At 33.3% G+C, this 26,937-nt stretch overlaps 2 protein-coding genes and 1 long non-coding RNA gene across 3 annotated transcripts in view; 1 reads left to right on the top strand and 2 right to left on the bottom strand.

Moving 5' to 3' along the window:
• The window catches only part of LOC128882817 (uncharacterized), a 91,716-nt gene that overhangs the window by 31,095 nt on the left and 33,684 nt on the right, over positions 1-26,937 (top strand). The window contains exons 2-4 of the mRNA XM_054134583.1: positions 6,668-6,744; positions 9,184-9,271; positions 21,934-22,106. Of these exons, the coding sequence (XP_053990558.1) occupies positions 6,668-6,744; positions 9,184-9,271; positions 21,934-22,106 (338 nt within the window). The remainder of the gene's footprint in view (positions 1-6,667; positions 6,745-9,183; positions 9,272-21,933; positions 22,107-26,937) is intronic.
• On the bottom strand, positions 251-12,049 carry LOC128882823 (uncharacterized). The gene is made up of 2 exons (XM_054134595.1): positions 11,812-12,049; positions 251-1,189 (listed from the first exon to the last, which is right to left on the bottom strand). Exons 1-2 carry the CDS (start codon positions 11,966-11,968, stop codon positions 909-911), a joined length of 438 nt encoding a protein of 145 aa, XP_053990570.1. The 5' UTR covers positions 11,969-12,049; the 3' UTR covers positions 251-908.
• LOC128882825 (uncharacterized) overlaps positions 21,968-26,937 on the bottom strand; it is an 18,349-nt gene continuing 13,379 nt past the window's right edge. Inside the window, exons 3-5 of the long non-coding RNA XR_008458574.1 lie at positions 26,442-26,650; positions 22,508-24,148; positions 21,968-22,389 (exon numbers count right to left, since the gene is read on the bottom strand). This is a non-coding gene — a long non-coding RNA (uncharacterized LOC128882825). The remainder of the gene's footprint in view (positions 22,390-22,507; positions 24,149-26,441; positions 26,651-26,937) is intronic.

Below are 26,937 nucleotides of genomic sequence, written 5' to 3'. Positions count from 1 at the left end.
TTAAACAACACCATCCTAAAAGCACTTTTGAGAGACCTTTTATTTTGTTTTATTTTGAACGAATAAAAGCTTATTCTAATGACCGTTCAATGGAACAAACGTTGACAATGAATGTTTATTCGCCGTTTCTATTTGTTGTTGCAGGGCGCAGAATAAAATATACTGCACTTGGCACATAAAATACTTTATTATTATGTTATAAACGCATAGTAACAAGGTCGCGTCCGAATTCGCACTGAACAGTCGTTCACCGCATGTTCGTAGGCAGAAAAAAACAAATGAGTGACGACACCTCATAGGTTTGGGTTAATATATTACAATAATATATTATTCTTATTAATATAATATACTTGGTAATATATTACAATATCTCTACATTTGTCAACTATTATTCTAATAAAATTTTGTCCATTATTTGGTCTGCAGTTCATCAGGAGGTCGCTGCAAAAGCAGTCATGACGAAGGGTAGAAATGGAAAGTGACAAGTTCATCATCTTCCTCGAGAAAACATTTATTGTTCGCGGACTCGCTGCGTTGGAATCATAATTAATTCGAGCATTGTCAGCCTTGTTGTCAGGAGATCGATGAAATAGATTACCCCGTTGAAAGTGCAAATTAAATCCGGCTCGTAGCGTTAACGAGTCATCCATATTCAGAGGCATCTTCGTTGGTTTTCCCACGCGCTTGAAAATTTCCATACAAACGAACGGGACACGGTCGTTCGAAGAAAAATAACGAGTCCTTGCAAAACGGGTCCCCTTTCCCTCCTTGACTTTCTTGCATTTTCGAAAGCTGTGAAAGGAATTCCGTCGTCGTCCGATAACGACAGATACGCTTCGATTTTGTCCGCGTCCGCGGACCTGACGAAAAACGTCATCTTTCTTCCACGATAACCGTGGAGTTTTGATTTATCGAGAAAGCAATAGGATCACCTTTGCTCGTTCTCCTCTTTCCGCGAGGGAAAAGGAAATTCTTGGACTTGCTCCTCTCCGGTCTGGTTTCAATTTGGCCGCAGGCTCCTCGAGCGAGATCCACCTTTTCTTTTGTTGACCTACATAACCGATATCGCCGAAAGTCGAAATCGGAAGCCCCTCGACAGTGTCTCCCAACTGAGTAGTGTCGAAATAGTTATTGGAGGACCGAAAGAAGGAACGTCTTTCCTTACGGTGAGGAGAGGTGGAACCAGATACTGCAAGAAATAATGCACAAGTAATGCACAGTAATGTTGCCTTGTAATACGTGTGTGCACGCATTAAAACCATAATAGTAGTTTTAGCAGTGCGACATATTTTTTACCTATTACAACAAAAAGAGGAGCATATAACATCATCAATAAAAGAGTAAGTAAAATCCACAATTAAAAGTAAATAGTGTTTACCATTATTTGATAAGTAGTTTTGTGCGCTTAAATTATATGTACTATCTTTGTAAATTCTTGTACGTTTTCTGTTTCCACAGTCTTTGATTGATCTAAGCAGCTACATTCATTCCAATAAGAGGAAACGAAGGGATGAATTACTTGTTTCATGAAGCAAATAATTTGCTGACGAAGCAACAGTATTTTGGTGCTCTCCAAAAATAGGAGCTGCCGTTGTGAAATTCTAGTATTTTATCTGAGCGAAGGATGTCTGGTAGTAATTATTAAAATACCACAAGAAGAATCGTGCAAGTATTACAGGAAATACGATAGTTTGACAGGTATATTGAAATTGGCCAGTTAAAATATACTACGGCCTGACAGAGTGTACAATGGAAGAAATTAAGTGATCTGTATATAATGTTTGTATGAAAATTATAATTTCTATTTTTATTTTAAGCATTATGTTAAATCGCGATTAAAATATGGTATGTATGTGTTACGGATAATTGAAGCATGAGATGATGCGGTGTGCATAACAAATTTGCTGGTATTTATATTAATTCATGTATTGAATGAATAAATGTTTATAATTAATAAATTAATATCATATAAAATATATATATTCACTTTCTTTACCCCCTCTCTTTTTCTTTTCCTCTCTTCAATAAAAAAAAATAAGGAGTCTGTGAATATAAATCACAAAACTAAAAAATTCATTTTTTCATATTATTTCATATGGATTATTTTAGACTATATATATTAAAAATATTATAGATATACAGTGGACGAATTTTAGATTTTAACTTTATCAGATGAAAATAGGCGTATTTTCGTTTGCATTTCCTGAAAGTAGGCATATTTCAGGATGTACGATTTAAATTTTATTTGCGACTTCGGGAAATTGACAGCGTTATGAGAACAAGACTCTCGGTTGGAAAAAAGTATTCAAATTACTTTACGTCAATGAGTTCAGATCCAAGTCTGTTATAAGTGTGGGACATCAGATAAAGAATAAAGGATACACCCTCATTACAATATTTTGATTATACAATCAAAATAAATTTCATATTGAATGAATAATAATTTACCTGAGTAACTGTTTAATTGAATAAACGTTGCGAATAAATCGTTATATAAAGTTTGTATTCATCATCTATTAATCTATTCATCATTATCATCGAATAAACTTCTGTCCATCTCTACCTATAAAACTATAAATTTCAGTAAAATTCTGCATAATAAATCATTTCAATCAATACTATTGAACTCATATATAGTTTTTTTATTTTTATTAAGCAAGTTTTATTGATAATAAAAAAGTTTAATATTTCACAATTTTAAAATTTCACAATTGTCATGTGCCACATCTTTTTTATTCCAACAATTATCTGCATTTCAGTCTGGTACAAATAAATGGTCCAAATTCAATTCTGTATTAAATTTCACTAAATTTAAGAAGCATTCATATTTTAAGAAACATTCATAGCAAAGAACTCCAAGTTCTCATAAATCCACAGTGTGATCATGCGTTTTCCCAACAACCAGTTAAGGTGGCAATGATCTAAAGTGCCACGTAGAGTGTTTCTTCTAGAAGAAGGTACATAAGCAGACCATCCAAAGTCTGCCATTTTTAATTCACCTTTTATTTTACCAAGCAATAAATTCTCAGGTTTAATCTAATTCTAAAGATCGCTGATTGAAACTTTTATCCTCTGCTGATTCAAGCACTGATTCTAGGCAATAGAGGGATCATTTTGGAATATACAGTCTAAAGTTAATAGTTTTTTTGAAATCGTGTCAACGAACTTCAAAGGTACGGTTACAAGAAAAACGTGTTTAAAGTTGCAAGTCTAGAAGAAAGGAACCATGGAACCTCTCGAAAACAGACTTATACGTTGAGCCCTATAACTTCGGCAATGTCACGAATTTTGTTTTGCACAACTTAATTGTGCACAACTTTTTTTTTAAATGATTTTATTTATGGTCATATCAACGTCAAAGTTATTAACGATCACAATTGGCCTACTACCACCATTAAGTGCTAAACGGTAAGAGTCCTATTACAGTGGTTGCATTTTGGTGTTTCCGTTTTTGTTATTAAATATTTTTATGTCAAGTTAGTGTGTCTGATCCTTGATCTTGATAATATAGTTTATAGCTTCGTTTGTTAGAGGTAATTAAATAGTTTCTTTTATTGATTTACTTATTTGATGCAGTTTCGTTAGAATCGTACCGGTCTATTGGTGGTTCCATTTTTCTTCAGCAATCGTTTTTCATAAAACGTGGTATGGGTAATTTTATGTATGATTGTCCAAAGGTGCAAGCATTGCATGCCGTTGCTTTGTATACCGTTTCATTACAAACAATGTCAGTTTCAATATTTTTTGGAATACATACGCTTGTTAATTCAATTCTTACATCTTGGATAATTTTAGATGATGTATCGAGGTCTACTATTGCTAATAGTACAGATTTTGGATCGAAAAATAGTACAAACGGATTATTTTTATGTAAAATGTTGTTTTTATGTATCTTATGACCTGTAAAATTACATAGGTTTCACATGTGAAGATTCTTATTCCTGTGGATAGTGAAAAGTGATCTTTGCTCGATAATAAATCATTTGTTCACACTTAACGCTTTCATGCGCATTCCAACCATATGACTACTTCTATAGACTTAGGTATTGAACTAAATATCATTGTCATCAATATTCTCTAATACATATGTAAATACATATTGAAATTTATCTCAAAGTTTTAAAAATGATGCTTATAAACAGTATATAAATAATATACACATATATAGTTACTTACGTAATACTTATAAAATGTAAAGTAAACATTAACACAAATATATAAAGTATATATTATATTGTACATGATATACACTCGTACAAAAAAAATAGGGAACACTTTATAAACCCTAAAAATTAGGCTATATTCCAATAGCTGTAAGCCGGTGAAAAATCATCGTAAAAATAAAATTAAAAAAGCGTTTTAATGAAGCGCTTGAAGTTTCAACCTTAATGTGCTATTATGCGATTTTTAAATTTCTATTGTTTATTTGTTTTGTGTTTTAAAAAGTAACACGTCATTTTGTTCCTTAAAATTACGTATTTTTAACAACTCAAAAGTCAATGAAAAAATTTTATTTCGAAAAGTTCAACTCAAATTGTGTAAACTACAATATGTTACCTATAAAATGCTTTTTTAGAAATTGTCCTATGATTTTTTTTGACTGATTTGCACGATTTTGAAAGTTAACCCTTTTATTCTCTAAAGGTGACGTTTACCGCCGGCATTAGCGTTATCCAATGTGCACCACGTGAAGGTTGTCGTGTAATGTCCTGTTTCTTGATATCTTGCATAAGCTCTACTCACTACGGAAACGGACACATTAACACGTTGCGCTATATAATGCATAGAAAAACCTTCTTCAGCAAATGCAATTATCCGTGCAACTTCTACTTTCGACAAATGTCTACGCGGCATTTTTAAAATTTTGTTTTGTTTGCTACACTGCAAGAATCGCTTCCGCTAAAGTTTGGCGCGTAATTTGAATCAATTGAGAGAAGTGATTCTTGCACATTGGATAACGCTAATGTCGGCGGTAAACGTCACCTTTAGAGAATAAAAGGGTTAACTTTCAAAATCGTGCAAATCAGTCAAAAAAAACGTAGAAAGGGTTTTAAAAAAGCATTTTATAGGTAATATGTTGTAGTTTACACAATCTAAGTTGAACTTTTCGAAATAAAATTTTTTCATTGACTTTTGAGTTGTTAAAAATACGTAATTTTAAGGAACAAAATGACGTGTTACTTTTTAAAACACAAAACAAATAAACAATAGAAATTTAAAAATCGCATAATAGCACATTAAGGTTGAAACTTCAAGCGCTTCATTAAAACGCTTTTTTAATTTTATTTCTACGATGATTTTTCACCGGCTTAGAGCTATTGGAATATAGCCTAATTTTTAGGGTTTATAAAGTGTTCCCTATTTTTTTTGTACGAGTGTATATAAAATAAAATATATAAAGATCTATCATCTATAAGTATTGCTTATAGAACACAGAAAGAAGTGGATATAGTAGAAAGTTCTCTCCTAAGCTGTAGACTATTTTTAAATAGACAAGTGGTTAAAATGTTAAAAAACAATCCTAAATCCTCGATTGGAGAATATTTTATTAATTTTCCACATGCAATTGAAAATATTATACATCTGGTGATTCAAATTCAATAATTTTCCCCTACATTTCTATATCGACGATTGCAACGCGCTTTCCATCTTCAGAATTCTCGACAGTGGAGTGTTTCGTCCATGAAAAACAAGGATTGCAAACGGTACATGTAACACGTTCGCAACGTGTCCCGGTCCGATGGTTTTACTACGAAACGAGGGGAAAACAGCAATTGGAAGTAAAGTTTTCAGCGCGTAACTCTCAACGAGATTGCGAGGAACGTAGCGAGGAAAAATTCTCGAGCTCCAATCGTCAAGAGAATCCGCTCGCTGCTCTTGATCTTTCATGGCCTTTCTCTATCTTCTTGTCTCTCTTTCTATACCATTGGGTTTCGCTTCCTCTCGCAGAGAAAGTATGCGCGGAGACATTCGCGGAGTCGCATACCGACGATTTTAAGGATGCCTTGAAGCACTCGGTTATGAGAGTCACGGCTCGTCGACTAAAGGAGCTACTAATGATAATTTTAACGAGCCAACACTGGCAAATATCGATCGTACCCCCTAATCTTCCTCATCGCCTATCTTTAATTCGAAAAATTAATATAGAACTATTACAATGTATTGTGAGGAGCAAAATTGTACCAATGAAAGTATTTCTCTGGAAAATGATAATTTATATACATATTTTGTGATATGATATACAGACTGGACCAAGTAAGTGCAAGAACCTATAACTTCGTTATTAGTATATTTAAAGAATAATGTCAAAAGAAAAAGATGAATGGCTCAAAGTGCATTATGTTCATAGGACCATGTTTCTTTTTATTAGTGCCATCGTGCATGTACAAAGATGAATAGTTCAAAGTGCACCATGCTCGTAGGACCATGTTTTATTTTATAAATGCCATTATGCATGTACAATGGATAGTTGCATTATTTTTAATGTATATAGATTAAATTCCTTTCAGAATCCAGGCCCACTAACGTCCATCAGAATAAAATCTATTAATTTTAGATGTAACGTTACTTTGCTTGCTATGTGTTCTTTCATCCCCATAATCACTGTATTTTGTTTAACAGAAAGATAAATCAGTCGTGTTAACGGGAACTATTTTTTTTGTTTCAGATACACCCTAGGACTGCTGTCTACCGCAGTTCTTGTGACATTAGCCATCACGACAGTCCATCAGTTTGATATTTCAGGTAAGCGGAGCTTGTTATTTAATATTTAAGTCTTTAAGTCAAAGTAGAGACATATACTTGCTATTATTTTGTGATCTTCTTGAATCATTTTAACGACATTGAATGTTGACTTTTTGTTTTCATAAAGCTAGGACATTAATGAATGAAAAAACTAAGCAACCGAACATTTTCATTTGTATATTTGCAGAAAATATGTACACAGTCAGTGTACAATACACACAGCCAGATAAAGTTTTCAGAAATTTCCTAGATCTTATCATTAGATTATTTCTTATTACTATAAAATAATAATCATGGCAAAATGCAGGAATATTAATTTATATTCGAAATATATTTATACTCAAACAGCCCTATTCAATTATAAAAATCTGACTCTAGTTTTGTAGTAATGATGTACAAATTTCTTGGATATTGATATCTTCAAATTATTTTGGCGAATAAAATAATTAGTGATTCAAAGGATTAACTAATTGTTATATATACACTCTCGAATGAAAATACATGTATGTATTATAGTAAAACTTTGATGGAAAAAATGGAGTTAAGAATTCTTACAATGATTGGGGTTGGTACAATAATAAAAATAACAAACCTAATATGAAAGAGTCCCACTTACACAGTACAGTGAATATATTATACAAAGGGTTTTCCAAAAGGAGCTTTAGGATATTCTTTAGAAGTAAATACAAATGGTATAGAATACATCTGATTGTAAAATGTGTTCGGATATACTATTGATACTATATTATTACCACTGAGGGGGTGTCTTTATAAAATATTTATCATTTATTGACTACTTAGAAAAGAAGCTACAGAGAAATAATAATTGACAAAAGTGATTAAACGATATACAAAAAATGATCGCAGACACCTGCTTTTCTAGTAAAAATGAAAACTGTATGATAAACTGTAAGCCAAAAAGTTAGAAAATGTTACACACATTGAAACTCGTATTGAATACCAAAACTATAAAGTTCGTTTTACTAATACTTAATAAATTATTCATAAATCACTTCACATATTGATTCATATGCTCACTACCTAAATTTGGACATTTTGAACACGACATAAAAGCCAAGGTTTGCCAAAACCTCTCGAGAAACTAAGCTTATCATGTTATAATATTGTTATTAAAGTATATGCATACATCGATGACCTACAAGAAACATGTCGTATATGTCCACTTTGTGTTAAATTTACTTTTTTATGTGCTCTTTTCTACTTCTTTGTGTCATATAAATATTACATCTTCATTTTCAAAATTATTTATAGAATTTTTAAGTATCAATGTAAATCTGTTTTCTCTCAAAAAGGCTATAAGTAGATATGCAATATATCTGTACTACAAATCATTGACATATTGTTGTTAAATATGCAAACTTCAACTTTAACAATCGTAGTGAAATATGACTTTACAATGTCAATACAGTCTATAGTAATCCACTGAAATAAACTTTCTAAATCTAAGTGATGTTTTCGTTGTTGTAATACAATTTTATTGTATACATAATACAATATTATCTTTTGAAGCCTTCCGAACAAAGGTCACTCGGATAAAAGCAACTTATATGTATAGTACAATTTTGTAACATTCATTTTTTCAAAAGTATATTCCCACAGGGAGTCGCACAGAAATAAGGAATATTCATGAATTTCAAAAGTACCTGTTTCAAAATTAATATTTGCATATTTTAGTACTATGTAGTTTAATCCTTGATATTTATACTGCATGATTGATGCTTGAGTTCAAGGAATTCTTCTAAAAAGTGTGTTGCGAACACGCAATACTCTTGCCAAAATTTTAAAGTCTGTCTTCTTAATGGCCATGCAAATTGTTATGCAATGGACAACACGTGACTGTCGGTGTTACAAATTTAAGCAGATCCAGTGGAAACAATAGTGAGATTCTTCTCACGCTGCCATAAAAATCGCCACGGTTGTTGTTAGTTATGGCGTTAGACATGGTTACGTCACAAAATCGACTCACAATCAGAGACAATTTTCTCGTTAGTGTTAAGGAACTCATTAGCTTAATCACCCTTTATTCATTCAGCGTCATTCTGCACCTCCTCCATATTTTGGGGGAAAACAACACTCTATATTATTCTTTAAATTAACTGTATTGTTTTCGATAGACAAATATCCTCCTTGTTAAATTAAATATATATATATTATAATCAAGATATCACAAAAATATAAATTAAGGCATAATTTATTGGAAGCTTGTTTAAGAATTTTTGTAAAAATTTAAATTGTAAATTTAGTTAGTTTTTATTGCGAGTTGAACTTTATAAATTTTAAACTTTTTATTATGCAAATTTCTATTCGTGTCTGTAATATGTGAATTGCAAGATTTTTATTGGATTTTCTTAATTTTTAATTGAATTGCGTCCCTTTTTAACTTCAATAATTTACGATAAAGTTATGTATTACTTGCAGATTATCTCTACGGGATAGATCATGACTTGCAAGCAAGAGCACGCGCTGGATTTGAAGCAGAAAGGTTTATATACCAAACAAGAGCTAGGTAAGTTTTTTTTCAGAATGTCAAATAAAGGGTTTTTCAAAATGGACTTTAAGATTTGCCTTTTAAATAAAACACAAATTGTATGGAATATTTACAATTTTTTTTAATTTAAATGAGAGTACACATAATTATAATGGAACCATAACTATGATTTTGTTATTAAAAAACAACATTTTACAGCCCCTTTCAAAAACTCTTTATTTCACTGATACGTTGCAAGAACAATTGAATACTCGTTACATTGGTTTTTATATTAATCCTTTGTCACTCGATTCGTAGTAATGGGTCTTTCAAACGGTTAATGGGATCATTTCTGTTAAAATTATTTCTATTAGAACAAATTAATGAAACTTTCTAAATAATTAACAACTCCTTACAGTTACATATGAATAAACTCTATATGATTAGTTTTACTTATACCGAATATAAATATTATATTATATATGTATATCAATATAAGTATAATTTCAGTGTGCAGTTTGACACAATTCAAAGATGAGTAACGAAATTCGTATAAGTATGTCCCCTATTTGATCTTGTTTGTGTTAAAAAATGCATATGTTTCCTTATATAGAATATAAAGTGGTTGGTATACGACAATATAAATTTTGAGTTCAAGTACACTTTTATCGTACGTACGAATTACATTCCCTGATAAAAACATAAATGTGTTTGAAACATTAACATATGTTCTAAATATTTGTAGCATCGCGTCACTGTAAATAAATCTACATTGCAAGAGAGAATACTCAATTATCAATGCAATTAATTAGATACTGACAGTTAAAAGTCATTTTGCGATTCAATATGGCATTTCACTCAAGACAATACGAAAGTTTTAATATAATTATATTCAATGCATTTATGTAGATAAGCCATTTTTGATGTAACGAATATAACGTGCTATAAATAACGGAGGTCGTCTGTTTCATCGAATTTTATAATGAAGTCAGTTCCACTTGAGTTAACGTAACTTCTCAATAAAACTATGGTTCACTCGTACTACTATACATTGCGAAACCAAACATTTTGTTTCACTTTCTACTGATACTATTTATGCAGTGTTTTAGAAAATACATTTTATTATTCTCCTTGGTAGAACTCAATGCAAGGAAACAGTAATATAAATAACAACTATGCGTTAATACGTCTCTTCATAATATTTGGTATTGCAGGCAATATATGTATACATCAGACTCTTAATTATAATTACAATGAAATTAATTAATTATTGTATTACAACATAATACTCTTTCACATGTATATGTGTGAAGCTTCCAAATAGATCTTTTCTTTCATCGTAATATTTTTTTCGATAATTAAATTATAACTGACTATATGTTGTCACATATCATCATCTTTATTAGGGTAATGTGTTATGAAACCATGGCTAAATTGACAGAGAAACTAACATTATTCAGATGTGGTTAGGTTATTACACAAAATTAACAACATTGTGTTTAAAAAACATGCTGCAATACTATGAAACGTAAATGATAAGTCGAAAGGATACATTCTCAAAACATTCTAATTGTATCATTAAGAAATTAATAATTATATAAATTTTTTCTTTGCCTACCTTTTTATCTTAATTAAATTTTCTATATTATTTTGAATTTGTCTTAGATTCATATGAAACTTTAGACACGTACTAAACTTATTTACTCTGAAGTTTGATTATATTTTGAGTGATTGTATTTGTTATAAATGAGTGATTATATTTTGTTAGTTAGATAAGTTCTTCGTACAGCTGTGCTAGATTTTGCAAATTAAATTCCTAATATTTGTACCTAGATTCTGAAGTTGCGTGTAAGTAAGACAGAGTTGAAATGTAGTATATATTGCTTGTGATATACTGAGAGTTTTTTATTATTATTCGTTATTCATTATCCTCATAATTACAAAGTATTTATCAGTCAAAGATTAACCGAGTAGAAAAGTATCAAAGTTGAACAACATATATAATATTTAAGGTTCGAAACAAAAATATTTATGTAGAAATTTCTTCTAGTCGGTTGCAATGTATTAGTGTAAAACGATAATTTATTTTTATAAAACCTCAAATCATAATTGAAACATTTATTCGGTGTTGCAAGTGCGAAACAAACATATTAAAAATGTATTTCTCATTATAAATTTCAAGTAACCAACGATAAAAGTAAAATGTAGAATGAGAATTCTTCATGGTGGTTTAGAAGAGTTAACTCCAAATTGTTTTCAGTAGTAGATCTTTTAGGGAAGGAAACTCGAAATATACTTTGTAGACTGTTTAATTCTTTATTTATATCTATTAATTAATATTGTATCTATTAATTAATAAATTATATTAATATCTTCTTTAATTCCGTACATTAATCGAGTTTCGAAAAATCCTCTCGCAGGATATTTAAAAATACTTAAAAATTCTAAAAGTACAATTTTTTTAAATCAGTTTTTTGAGCCGGTTTAACTAGAACACCCCCTTGATGGAAACAAGCGCCTCTTTCCAACGCGTTCGCTTACACTACGGTTTCTCAACAGGCGTCACGAGATTCGCATACCTTCTGCCAGTCCCGGCGTCCTTCCTGCTCCATATTCTTTCTTTTTCTCGCCAACTCGTCGGGAACTTTTACTTTCATGGTCGAGAAAAGGTGCCGGCGGCGGCGCGTCCTTCCGTAGCGGCATTTCAGCCACGAGGAAGGTTTCTCGTCCGACCATTACCGGTGCTATCCCCTTTCCTCAGCCTCGAGAAGGTTGCTGGTCGTATCCACGCGTGCTGTCTGGGCCCTACCACAGGCTGCATAGCCATAATCGACGCGCCATGACCCGACCGCATGGACAGTCTCCGAACGAACGGCCACGGCTCGGTGACTGTTACTATCGCCATCGTGAAACGCCTGGAAGCTTCCTTCCTGTTGGCCGGCGAAGCATTCCAAGACGGACTCATCGTTCCTTGCCTCGGTGCTCTTGAACGGCGTCTTTTTTCCACGATAGAAAGTCGCCACGGTCGTTCTAATTGCGATGGGCAGGGTCACTTTTTCTGCGATTCATTTCAATTTCTAAGCAGTCTGTCCGATAGACAAGAGTCAACTCAATTTATGATACTCTGATGCCTACGGCCTTTCAAGGTGTTCAGTACAGACTTCTACGTTTTGTTGATTATGTTTTTGATTAAGATATTTTACTCTTCCTACTTCCGAGGCTTCTGGGTGTAAATTGGGTCATTTAGAGAAGATTCTCCGGACAAAAATTTTGGCCAAATTTTGTCTAATAAAATAATTTTTTGGAAAAAAAATTTAACCGACTTCAAAAAAGGTACAGTGAAAAGTATGAAATAATTTCTAGTTAATGTATATGAACACGCACTAGCTCTAGATAAAAGTATGGGAAAATGCAGTGAGAAGTATGAAATAATTTCTATTTGAACTCCATTATTATTCACCATCGTTTGATGAATTTGGTTAAATTATTAAATACATCATATTAAATGCAATGCACCTATTTCGGAGGCGGCGCAGATGGAAAAAATTTTTAATTCCGGTCTGGGTTAGCTTTTGTAGTGGCGGCAATATTGAATGCTGTCAATGTATACATGTTTATTGTCTATGTGGAATTAATAGTTAATGTATATAGTATGTACACGGAAATATAGTTTGAGTAGATTTGGGCCTTTTTGGGAGGGGAGGTGCGGCATTATTGATTACTGCTAATGTATAAACTCTCCCTATGGAAATACTGTCTGAATAGGTTTGGGATAGTATTTGGTGGGGGCGGCGATATTGAATAGTGTTAATGAATATGATGTCTAAAGCGGATATAGTAATAGCAGTAATTAAAGGCCATATTTTTTGTTTCTCCGACAGAAAATTAAACCAAGTTTGGCAATTTTGAATATACTTAATTTTAAATTTTGCGCCGCCTCCGAAACAGGTGCATTGCATTTAATATGATGTATTTAATAATTTAACCAAATTCATCAAACGATGGTGAATAATAATGGAGTTCAAATAGAAATTATTTCATACTTTTCACTGTACCTTCTTTGAAGTAGGTGAAATCTTTTTTCGAAAAAATTATTTTATTTCACTCTTTTAAGTGGCAATCTATAACCAATAGGTTTCATGCTATAACAATAGTTATGAGCAATATACAGGGTGTCCAAAAAATGTTGGATGTCCTTGAATGGGGTGTTTCGGGGGGGGGGGGGGGGGGGGCTATTTGAAACAATTTTTCCTTGGCGCCTATGCTGCCGCATACAATGTGGTGATATAAAGTGGTAAAAAATAAGACAAGGACAAATGTTTTATTATGGGATCGAATGGCAAATGCTCTTCCAGATGCAAGAAGTTTCAATCTGATTGGTCCATCCGTCTCGGAGTAAGAAGCAAGACAAAATTTTTCTGTTTTTAAGAAAAAAAACGGGTAAAAAATGACAAATCACAAAATGTTTCTTGTACGCGACCAATTGGAAGAAATATTCGACAAGATGCTAGAGGTTTCACTCCGATTCAACAAGCCATCTCGACGTAATCAGCAAGCATACCTAAAAATCATGGTTTTTGTGTACAAAAACGGGTAAAAAATGACAAATCACAAAAAGTCTTGATAGCAGGATCACCAAGGGAACATGTTCTACAAGATGCAACAGGATTCAGTCCGATTGGTCAAGCCATCTCGGCGTAATCGGTGAACAGACAAAAAAAAAAAAAAACATGTCGCATTGAGTAACCTCCTCCTTTTCGACGTCGCTTAAAAACCAATATTGACAAATTTGAAAAATTCCCAAATAAAAAGGTAATCACGTCCTACACAGTAGTATTAGAAATTATTATTTGATTATTATCGTGGGGTATAAAGAGCGTTTAATTCGAAGATTTATTTACTATTATGTGTGTTATTGTTCGCACAGAAAATGTACATCGCTGTCAATATTGGTGTCTGTTAAAACTGGTGTCAGTGAATTCTGGTTGGCGAAGATTATGTTACTGAAGTCTGTGATAGTCATTTCCATGGGACCCTCTTTAGTTACCCGAGCACATGTCACACTTCAACGATTACACTGTCCAACAAATTTAAACTTTTTTTAAATTTCACGATATCCACTAGGTGACTCTTATAGGGTTCCTCGTCCTAAATACAAATCTGAAAGTGAAATTGCTCTATCACCTTTAATTTTCGAGAAATTCGAGATTTTGTAAATACGGTCGATTTTGAGAGAAAACGTAGTACTACTTGAAAACTACGAACGCTAGAAAGTTCTATTTAGTCTTAAAAGATAGAGGAGTGTTTTCTGAATACGAAGACATATTCCTTTAGAATTATCTGCTCCTGTGAATGCTTGTAAATGAACACGGAATTTCAAAAAGGTGATGATGCGTGAATTTTTCACGAAATACTTTTGTATTTTTATGAAAAGCTGTTCGTCTAGATCGAATTTACTACGCATTATAGGATTCTGCAAACATTTCTGTAAAGAAAACCACCCGCGGTAAATGTTGGAACGTTTTCTAGTTCGTACAGATCCAAAAAATATTAATTTAGAACGCACGAATTCTGTTTGTCGGCGCGCAGGCTTCGCTCGCTTTTATAGGTGAATCAGGGCCGTCGTCATGCGTTCTGCACAATCGTCGCCACGTGCTTGAATAATAACCATCAAATTCTCGTAACTTCGTTAAAATTCGCCCCACATTCACGAATAGAAAACCATTTTAAAGCTTAATGTTTCTACTTTTCGATACTTTATTCTTTTGTTATTTAAGTTAGTGTTTGGGGGGTAAACTGTGCTCCGAAGAGATATTTTTTATAGGTAGCAGTTTTCATTAAAAATTAACAACAAAATATACAATTATAGATTGAATTAATTGTTAAATAATTCAATTTAGATTTAAATAAAGTTTGCTCAATACCAAATTAGCAAAAGTCGAATAATTGAAGATACAAAAACGAGAAATTAATGATTAAAATTTAAACAGTGGACAATTGTCTGCGTTTTGTCGAGTTGCGGTAGAAATGAAATATTACAAATGAAGAATTACTTATCTGGAACAGGTAAATGTAATACAAAAACCGATAGCGCGTGGCACCGATTAGGCGAATCCCGTAGCGACGGCCCTGACTGACCGAAACATAGCGACGGCCCTGACTGACCGAAACATAGCGAGCAATGGCTGTGCAGCGGCAAAACACCGTTCATGCGTTCCGAGTTGACATTTTGTCAAACCGTATGGATTAGAAACCGTCCCAACATTTACCGCGGGTGGTTTTCTCTTCAGAAATGTTTGCAGAATCCGATAACGGAGTGTAAAATCGACCTAGGTGTATAACTCTTCATTAAAATACAAAAGTATTTCGTGAAAAATTCACGCATCATCACCTTTTTGAAATTCCGTGTTTATTTACAGGCATTCAAAAGAGCAAATAATTCTAAAGGAATATGTCTTCATATTCAGAAAACACTTCTCTATCTTTTAAGACTAAATAGAACTTTCTAGCGTTCGTAGTTTTCAAGTAGTATTACGTTTTCTCTAAAAATCGACCGTTTTTATAAAATCTCGTATTTCTCGAAAACTAAGGGTGATGGAGCAATTTCACTTTCAGATTCATATTTAGGACGAGGAACCCTATAAGAATCACCTAGTGGATATCGCGGAAAAAAATCGTGTTGGACAGTGTTATCAATCACCAAGTTCATGCTAAATTCAACAGTTATCAGTAGAAGTTGTTCGAACTTGGGCAGGTGAAAGGGCGATTGTGGTATGCGAATAAGAGGAATTTAAAAAAACGTGACTTGTGTTAGAAATAAGGAATAAGAGAAGTGGTGTGTGTGTGATTAGTAGATAAGTTTTAAATTATGGATAGACAACAAGAAAATGCGCTGAGAAATAATCTGGTAATAAGGGGTATGCGGGATGGAGAAGCCAATCTAAAGAGGATAGAAAATTTGCTGCGGAGGAAAAGGTTAACAGCAGAATAGAGTGGGCAAAGGAGGTAGGAAACAGAGAAAGGAAAGTAATTTTGGTAGGAATGGAAAGTTGGAAAGAAAAGAAAGAGGCGATGAAAAATAGGTATAAGCTAAAAGGGAGCCGAATCTTTATTGATAATGATTTATCAATTTAGGAGAGACAAGTGTGAGCAAGAATAGTGGAGTTAGCGAAGAAGAAGAGAAGAAGGGGAAACGGAAAATGGATAAATTGGCGATTAAATGGCGAATTTGATTTGAAATTTCTTCCGTTTTTGGCATTCTGAAATTTTTCTAGAAATGCTTGTACTCGTACGAAGGCTGAGTTAGTACTAATAAGTTTCTGTGGGATTACTGCATGAAAGCGTAACCTCTGCCTAATGTTTGTATTCATTTCTTGCCTTACGATAACTTTGTAACGAAGTGTCCACTTATTTTTGTCTGCTGCTAAATAGCTATCATTTTCGTTAACTACAGCATGTTTACACAAAGATGCAAGTATGAACTTCAATTATTCACTACATAATGTACACACTATAAGGATATATAATTAATAAAACTGAAGTTTATAACAGTTACGATAATTCGATTAAACTTCACCTTTACCTACTTCCAGTAACTGTCCACTTACATATTTTTGTCCCCAACTGTATACAGGGTGGTCCACGCAATTGTTTCAAGTCATAACTCTGTAACCGTGTTAAAATTTTGTCTCTTGATAGACACTAAATTTTAACTTCAGCTCGGATGTTTGGAGTAAATGGGAGAAATTGAGGGCTCGTGCCTCCAGGTACTGTATAGCGAAGTGTTCTGATAGGTGATTAAAGAATTTGGAAACTCTGATATATCTGGTAATCAATGAAATATATTCTGTTAAATTTAGTAACGACGGATATCACGATGATTTCGTCGAGAGTTGAATTTATATATATATATTTTCCGTCAAACTTGACGACAACTAGTATCACAATAAGTTCGCAGAGGATATAAAATATATATACGTATGGTCTATGTCTATACAGATATGAAACTAGAGACACTCGTCCGTTTGATTTATCGCAAATTAACAATATCTTGAAATCAATATTATCTATGGCAACGTGAATAACGGGGTTGGCACGCTTTATCTATCAATGCGAATATGATAGGGCAACGATTGCGAGATATACCTTAGGAAAACCCAAAGTTGGTTGTACAAAGACGTCTGAATGCCTATTCGCATTCACACGAGATTGCACGTGTTTTCTTAAGAGACTGCTACGCTTGAAACCGAATACACACGGTTTGGAGAAGTGGTGAGCGCCTTCAGGATTCACTTCGTGATCAAATGCACGATTGTGGATTTGTCGCAGCACCTTCCCATTCGGCCGATTTCTCGGAGGAGATGTTCAGGTGGAGACGTGCACGAAGCCGAAATCAGATTGTGACACCTAGGAGTTTACCAAAGGGCACGGGTGTGCCCTGATTTCAACAATGCGAATCCAATCGTTTTCGTAGCTATTGTAGCGGCTAGCGCGCACCGAAAATAACGGTTCACGTGCAAACAGCTAGAATGGTTTACGACAAGCAAACGACGAAGCTATTTTTGAGAAAGCCGTATTTTTCCGTTATTAACAGATGTTCGTTTCCTCGCGACAATTAGCTACGGCCTCAATAGCATATTGCAAATGTTGTAAACCATGGGTCTTCCGAAGGGCTGCCAGGCAAAGTCAAGCAACCCTCAGCGGTTGACGATACGAGGCCTGAGGCCCGGAGGAAATCCCGCTGCATTGCCAAATTTCCAACGGTGGTACTCCCCCACCTCAACACACCCCTTTCCCGGGAGACGCGCTAAGGGCGCAAAGAAGTGGTGGTGCGTAAGGAAATTTGAAGGACGATCAGTCTTTAACGAGTTGTCCTGTGGAATTGACTAGTGGTCAAGTTCGCTCGTTAGAAGTCGAGAATAAAAAAGTCATTGGAAATATAAACACCTAATTATTCCTTCACCGTAACGACCTACACTATCAACGCGATTGAGGATTTGTCGCAGCACCGTTCCACTCGGCCGATTTCTCGGAGGAAGTGTTCAGGTGGAGACTTGTACGAAGCTGAAACCAGGTTGTGACACCTAGGAGTTCACCAAAGGGCATGAGTGTGAGCTATAGATGTTCTCCGGTGACGGACGCCTGATTTCAACAGTGCGAACCCGACCGTAATTTCCGCGGAATCCTACTGTGACAACTTACCCGAAAACGCTCACCTCTCACCCGTTTCCTTCAGCAAAAGACACAGACTGGCTTTCGTTGCATATCTTCGTGAATTTACTGCTTTTGACTACTACGTGGTCACGCCGGATTGGGCGTCGTTACAAATCACAATGCAGCAGTGCCACGGCTCGGTTTGTGCTCGTGACTCCTCGGTTTGAGGCGCGTATGCAACGAGAGTAAGTTAGGCGGTTTGACTAAGTTACTTGATCGGTTTGATCACTCGATTGAAGGATACCAGTTTTCGCTGAAGGATTTGAACGTGCTGTCGCGGTTGCTTCCAAACGTAGAGTGTCGGTCCTAGTTCTCGCATCGAGCTCCTTCGATCCAGGATCGAGTGGGATCGATACGCACGCATCCTCTTTTGGTAGGGTGCTTCTCTTAATTTCTCGTCCTCGTAGGAGCGGTTCCCGGTTTCAGATAAGGGGTACCTCTTGACTAGCTCATGGTACGCGCGTCGATCTCCCTCGATCGGATATCGAGTGGAGATCGATGCGCACGCGTGTCAGATGCCGCGACTATCCCGAATTCTCCTCTTCGCGAATAAACGGAGGATACAAGTCTTCCATGAGTGGGGATCGCCCCTCAATCGTTTACGTAGTTGTATGTAACCAGCACGGTTACAACTCCGTTATTATTGCATTTACGAAAAAATGCCAAAGAAGAAAGTTAAATGGTTCGAAGAGCACTACATCTGTAGGCCTTAAAATTTTTTTAGATGTAGCAGCGCATGTGCAATTAACAATTACATCATTTCTTTAAATAGAAATGCATATTTTTTTACACAGATCAATTCTTCTGTTCATTCTACGTAAAAAATGATTAGGGTTGCATGGCAAAAAATTATTACTTCTCGAGATATTTTCAAAAAATGTCTTTATTGAAAAAAATGCTCAAAGTTAAGCAAACAAGTACAGCTCTTTTATCTAACTTTAAGAAAACTTCTAACAGGTGCTATACTAAACACCGACTATCCGGAACTGTTTTGCATGATTATGTATATTCAATAAATAATACAGAAAATGGCAAAAAATATTTTCTTTCTCTATTTCATGGATGCCTCTTCATATCCCAAGAAAGATTATTTGAGAATTATTAATAATTTTCCAAAAAAAATTCATGAAAATCATTTATTTTTAAAGCTGTTACATTGGAATCTCCTTAAACGAGTGTTAAGTCGAAAGCACAGAAAAAAAATTAAAAGCGATGATACTCCTAAAATAAGGCTATTTAGATAAATGTCTAAGAGGAATTTTTTGTTGGAACACCCTATATATATATATATATATATATATATATTTATAATTAAGTTACAATAGACGAAATTACTTATTCCACTTTGTGTTGTGGTACTCATAATTATAAAAAATTACATTATTGATGAAAGTTTATTTTCTTTAGTACATTTGTTTAGTAGATGTGGTTAACTAGAGAAATTATGCTCAGGTTTTGAAATAGTTAAATGTGAATTTATTAGATTATTTATTAGGTTATTAATTAGATATATGTAAGTACACGTTCTTGCACGATATTTTGTTTAACTAAATCTGATAGATAAATGCAAATAGGAATAAGTATAAGAACTTTATAGTATTCATAAAAGAAAAATTATTGGAGTGGAGTAATAATGAATTTTTATATTAAAAATTAGTTAATGTCCATAGAATGTTTACAATTCACATGAATATTTTCATTTTTATTTCAACACAAAAGATTTATGAAAGAAAATGTTGAATTCGGTAACGGAGATCATAAAAAAAAAAAACTTCCTATCGTTGTTAATATAAGTAGCAATATATATTATAAATATATATAGACCAGAGTTTAAGAAAAGACTGAAAAGTATTTTAAGTATGTGTTTAAACAATGGCCAAGTTTCAATTACTTGTCTTTTTCATTCATAGGGAGAATATAATATACGTTTGCCGATTATTTTTCTTACTATTGGTTAAAATTGAAATGAAGAAACTGCAAATAAAACTTGCTATTCTTCGTTTGCAAAGACTTGTAGTTCCTCTAATTGATACAACGTCCAGAGTTTGATACAGCCTCGGATATTGTTTCCGTAGTGCAATTTATACGTACAACACACAACACGCTATCTCTTACTGTGCGAACACAATTTGATTTACCGACGTGCACATGCATTGTCGACAACTTCTTATTGTCAGAGATTTTACAATACGCACATAACTCACACGTGAATTATACTTCCTCGTTGCTGATTCATTGTAAGGATATATGGAAAAAAAACTGTGAACACTCCTTTTTATTGGATTTATTTCCCTGTGAACCGTTTAACTCGGTGGAATCGTAAAGTTTTTACAAGATGCATATTATTCGTCATTTACTTGCACTATAAAAAAAGTGCACAACGAGACATTGACTCGAGTATACTGTCAATTCATTCTTTGCTATGCGAATGTTACACATAATGAGAATGAACATATAAATGTTTTAATAATTTGAGATATTAACCGTGGAATTGTGAGCATTTGAATGGCGATTGACTGTGATAATCTTTGCTTCGAAATTTGTATAATTTTCCACTGTATATTGTCTTCTTGTTGTATATTAGAGCAAATGCAACATATTGCTACAATTACTATCACCATATGGTGTGACTTTCTATTCTTTATAAAGTTCAGATGCCTACTACGAAATTTATATACCTATACAAAATAAGGAATGACTATTTTTCAGTTTTAAACAAGCTGTTAGGTACATTATGTTTTGATTCCATAATATAATCGAGTTGACTCAATTAATATATAAAAAGACTTGATCATTTCGTTTAAGTATAAAAATATAATTGAGAACAAAATAGATTTTGAATGTTCGAGAATTATGAAGATATGTATATGTACATACATATGGTAACATGTAATATGGTATATAACATATAATACAAGTAATATGCATATGGTACATGTAAATACTATGGAAACATATATTATATGTATTTTTGTAAAATAATATAACTATGAAAAGATATAAATATTCTGCTATATTTGCTTACGTAATTTTTTGTTGAAATAACATTTTCAAATTTATTTTTGATAAAATATAAGAATTTGTCTGTAATTTCTCTAATAAATTTATTAGTTCATTTATGCATATTTCCAAAAGATTTTTGTTTGCTTCTTAAAATAGTCACCGATTGTACATTATTTTTAATACAAACAAAATAATTTCTATGATTTTTAGATTTCTTTTGTTGCTTCTCCACAACTATGAAATATGTAGTATTGAGAATATTTTGAGAGATAAATATTTCGTTTTCTACATACACTTTATAGTACAAAGAATATAAGACAGAAGTTTCTTTTGCACTATTGGCATCACGACAAATTTTACTTTAGTCTTTGTTCATATTTATACCAATTCGGATACTTATGGGAAGATTTGATCAATTTGGTTACTTTATTTGGAAAGTTCACCGTATCGAAAACCACTTCATACGGATTTCCTTTCGTTTTCAGGTTTCAGGATAGGTCAGACTCTAAAGATGCCGCATGCAGAGTCAAACCGGACAGACCCTGTCCACCGAGCAAGTACAGAACGCCTTCTGGTGTCTGCAACAACGTGAGACATCCTGTTTGGGGTTCACGGGGTGCGCCCTTCTTGAAACTATTGCCGCCAGCATACTCCGATGGTAAATAATGCATTTATAAAATAATATTTAATAGTATTACATGTCACATTATTAGATCCGGCATATTTAATTTTGCAATTCTGATATCAAATTCGTAATTTCCAGTTCAAGTAACTCATATCAGTCAGATAAAATACTAGAATTTCACAGCGGCACCTCCTATTTTTGGAGAGCACCAAAATACTGTTGCTTCGTCAGCAAATTATTTACTTCGCGAAAGAAGCAATTCATCCCTTCGTTTCCTCTTATTGGAATGACTGTAACTGCTTAAATCAATCAAAGACTGTGGAAACAGAAAACACACAAGAATTTACAACGATAGTACATATACTTTAAGCGCACAAAACTACTTATCAAATAATGGTAAACACTATATGTTTTTAATTGTGGACTTTACTTACTCTTTTATCGATGATGTTATATGATCCTCTTCTTGTTGTAATAGGTAAAAAATATGTTGCACTGTTAAAATAACTATGATGGTTTTTAATGCGTGCACACACGTATTACAAGGCAACATTACTGTCTCTTGTGCATTATTTCTTGCAGTATCTGGTGAAATTTTTTTTTTCTGTCTTAATAACCTGCATCCAGCTATTATATATATCCAGAAATTCAGTTTTTAGATGAATCGTGACATGATATTACGATATCGCTGTTGTACGTGGATCGATTTGATTGATTTTGGGTTTATTCGAAAGCTTATATGTGATTTACATTAGAAAAATGCCTTTAATTTTAGAAAATATTGCAGGCGTGATGAGATATTAATGAAAGAAGTTTCAGGTTAGGTTGGAATCGTAGTTTCTCGAGTAAAAGATACGCGGTAGCGCCACGCTATATACGGGGTGGCGATATAATTTTTCGTGTACCTGGCTGTCTAGATAAATAATAAATTTCGTGCAAATGCGAAAACTTTTACTAATTTTGGCCAATTTTTGGTACTCGAATCCATTGTACGGCGTCGTGTTATCGTACCTGTTAGAACCATAGATGCTTCTCCATACCGATGAAACCAGAGCTGTAAATTCTTAATTACAATTACAATACAATTACTTGACCAAGTAATTGAATAATTGCCATTACAATTAGTCTGTCGCATGTAATGGTATTTTCCAATTACTTAATTACTACCAGTAATCCCATGCATTACTTAATAATTACTTATAACGGCCCAGAAAGTATTAAAAGGCGTCTCAAATCTAAAGTAGTCAAAAATACCTAAAAGTAATTGCAGTGACATGGACAGTAATTGTTACAAGTAATGATTACTGTCTTCCAATTATTTGTAATTACTTTGAATTACTTTTTCTCAAATCTAAAGTAGTTAAGTATACCTAAAAGTAATTAAAAGTAATTAGAAGTCAGTAATCATTACTTTTAACAATTACTGTTCATGTAACTGCAATTACTTGAAAGTAATTTAAAAAAGTAGTTATAATTACTTTTTAATTACTATCTGGGCAGTTATAAGTAATTATTAAAAAGTAATTGAATTACTCAGTAATTAAGAATAAGGTATTGCATAATTACAAAAAAAAGTAATCAACAATGACTTAAATAATTACTTTCTAATTCCAAAGTAATTGTTCCAAATTGTAATAAATTCCAAAATAATCATTACTTTACAGCTCTGGATAAAACCAGTGTCATCAGACGACGACGGTACTATGCCGTCGAGGTACCGTACCGTCGTAATAAGTACGACGTCATTATGCCGTCGATGGATCGCGAAATAAAACCGGTCATCCGCTGATCGTCGTCCCCGTACGCGTTTCCCGTATCAAGAATGGAAAGTGAAAATCGGAACGAGCTAGACGTGCGAGCTCAGATCCATTTTTACGAGTGTTGACATGCCTCCGAGGATTAGAAACGACGGATTAGCATGCCAGAAGGCGCGCCAACCCGACGAAATAGAGAGTCCTCACTGCGAACATCGATTGCGCCACCGTTCGCGCGAGTAATAAGCGAGTCCACCTGCGAATCCATCCTTTTCATCGACTGTTACACGTTCGCCACTAAAACGGAACGATTCTGCCTTCCTAAAGAACAAAAATGATGCATTATGTTGGTAATAAAATAATTTCGATTGTTAAATTAATTAATTATACTTTAATTTTTGTTTTTGTAATAAATATTTTTCTTTTTACATTCCTATTGTGTATCACTTCAAAGTGCAGATTTTGCTCTATATTTTTCTGTTATCGGTTTCATCCTCACATTGCTAATGTTACAAGTTGCTGAGTTATGGCCTAGTTAGAATTCACACAAGTATATCGCACACAATTGTTTCTTTGTCATCGTTACTTCTACGTATAATTAAAAATTAACACAGCAGTGAAAGTAAACCCGCTAACAATAAAATTGAGAGCAAAGTTTATATTTTGAAATGGTACATAATATCAACATATCAAAAGAACTATTTACCTCAACAACAAGTCTCTTATAGATACATTAAATATAATAAATAAAATACGTGGTAAAACATTTAGAAGACAAAATATACTTCAACTTATGTTTCTGTTTTTAATCTGTGTGTATAAAGATATGAATTTACATAACATCCGTCGTCTACTTCATATTTTTCATTATTATTTCGTTTGTTTTTGGTAATCATTGCAATAAAAGTAACGTTGCCTATAGTATGTACTACAATATCTTTGAAATTAAAGGTAAAAGAGAAACATTGATTTATCGGTATAATTTATTCTCCATTTTAATCACTATTGCTAAAAATTGGAATGCATGGATTGTTAATAGATAAATAATTTTAAAAAGAGGTTCATAATACATAGGTCACATCGGACGATTTGGTAGATTTAATCTTAAAAGCTTTCATACCACATGAAATGCTTCTGTAACAGATATAACACATATTTCATACACTCATGACGGAAACAACATCAAGACAGATATGATGATTTCATCTAAATTTTCTATTGGTAACGAATTATTAATCCACCATTCACCAAGACTTAAAATAGTCGATCGCCATAAATATAATTAAATAATAAAAAGAAATGAGATGAACTTAATGTATCATTATTCGAATAGACTATTCTTCACAAATCCCATTTAGAATAGATAAACAAGTGAAAAGTAATGATCAATTGTATTTATCATAATAGGTACAATTACATTGTTTAAACTTGAAAGTTTAATTTAAAGTGAAATGATCGACGACGTTTCATTTAAAATGTAAAACTTTGACAAGATGAAATGATGTTTAGAGTGCAGTGGAAAAAATAACAGAATTGTGCAACAAATATTTGTAACGATCAAACATGCGGTTCTATGTCTACTGGGAAGGATTTACGAGCAAGCAAGGAGTTATCTACGTTTACGGTAATATTTAAATAGCTAGCGTTCCCATGCTTGTCTCTGGGCGAGCGCATGTATCAACTTAATTAGGGACAAGGACAGGACTTGTTAAAATACTTTTCGATCTATTCACCCCTTCTTCATAGTCGATCAAATATTTGTGCAATACGAGTGGACAAACCGCGATGGATCAGCCATAATCGCGTCAGTATAAATCTTTATCGCTCTCTAACAGCACACCTGACTGTTAGCGATGGGATCAAGTACGATATGTATCCATGAATCCGTTAAATCAAACTGAATCATTCGTGTACAGAGTAATTAAGCAAGGTTGAAGCAATTGAAAATTAACATAAATTAACACGTACATTTTTTTATTACAAGACTTTATAAAAAGGAAATAGAGGCAGGTTTATTTAACTCTTTCAAGTAAAATTAGTTTATATTTCAAATTAATTTCAAATATGTTTATAATTTTTTATTTAGAATGACTATACACAAGAAAATCCAAATTTTTTATTCATTTTTAATACGTATTATTAGTCCCATATACTCAAATAAACTATGGAATTCTTTGTGAGATTTATTTGAAATATTTTGTTTTATTTTTACAAATATCAGTGTACGTCAGGAAAGTCCCAACACTGCTGTATCATTTTTAACATTATCTTTTATTTCAATCAATTTATTATTAATATAGTGTTATGTATAATTAATCAAATAGATGGATACTTTATTTAATCAGACCGTGTATAGATCTTATGCATAGTAATAATATCTACGAAGACACTATATTTAAGATATGTAGGTGAACGTCCTTTTAGAGAAGTATTTCAAAGCCCAAAATAAGAAAATGAAAAATGACGGAATTATTATACTTTTATATACTGTATCTAAGTGATTCATTGCTGAAGATTTTCCATTAAACTAAAAATTGTATTGAACTTATCTAGTCCACTAGGATTCGAACAAACTTGCGAAGCAGTTGATCCCATCGCTACTGAGTGTATTTACCTGTCGTCAAACCGAAAGATGATAATCGTGTAGGAAGGCACGCAGCTTGGCTCATTGTCAGCCTACTTCGCCGCGAGATTCATCAAATACAGCCAGCCGTGCGTAACCATGACACAGAATTTTGACACACATTGCACATGTCCAGGCTGGACCCCCTTCGTAGACGTCATTTACATCCAGTGAGTCACTCGAGACCTTTAAATCTGGTACTTGCAAGAAGAAAAAAAAACACTTTTCGAGGGAATATATTTGCAGCTCATATATTCTAATTGAATTTATTCCTATTACTGAAGAATGATATATGTTTACTGTACTAAAAGTCCATACTTTTAGTACAGTATCATCTGTAGTGTTTTGTTCAATAATTTCATTGGGTACTTCTTTTGACGTATTTAATTCATTTTTAATCGTCTTCGAAAAGGAGGAGGTTACTCAATTCGATATGTATATATATATACAGGGTGTCCCAAAACTCGGGGAGGAGCCGGAAATGGGG

This window comes from Hylaeus volcanicus, unplaced genomic scaffold, assembly GCF_026283585.1.
Source record: "Hylaeus volcanicus isolate JK05 unplaced genomic scaffold, UHH_iyHylVolc1.0_haploid 12192, whole genome shotgun sequence".
Classification (NCBI taxonomy): domain Eukaryota; kingdom Metazoa; phylum Arthropoda; class Insecta; order Hymenoptera; family Colletidae; genus Hylaeus; species Hylaeus volcanicus.
The sequence above is the reverse complement of the archived record's forward strand: the minus strand, read 5'-3'. Positions and strand labels throughout refer to the sequence as shown.

Excerpts from the sequence above, each read along its gene's own strand:
- LOC128882823 (XM_054134595.1), bottom strand. The coding sequence starts at position 11,968 with ATGGTCGGACGAGAAACCTTCCTCGTGGCTGAAATGCCGCTACGGAAG. Across the intron at positions 1,190-11,811 it reads GACGCCGGGACTGGCAGAAG|TATCTGGTTCCACCTCTCCT; the intron begins GTATGCGAATCT and ends TATTTCTTGCAG.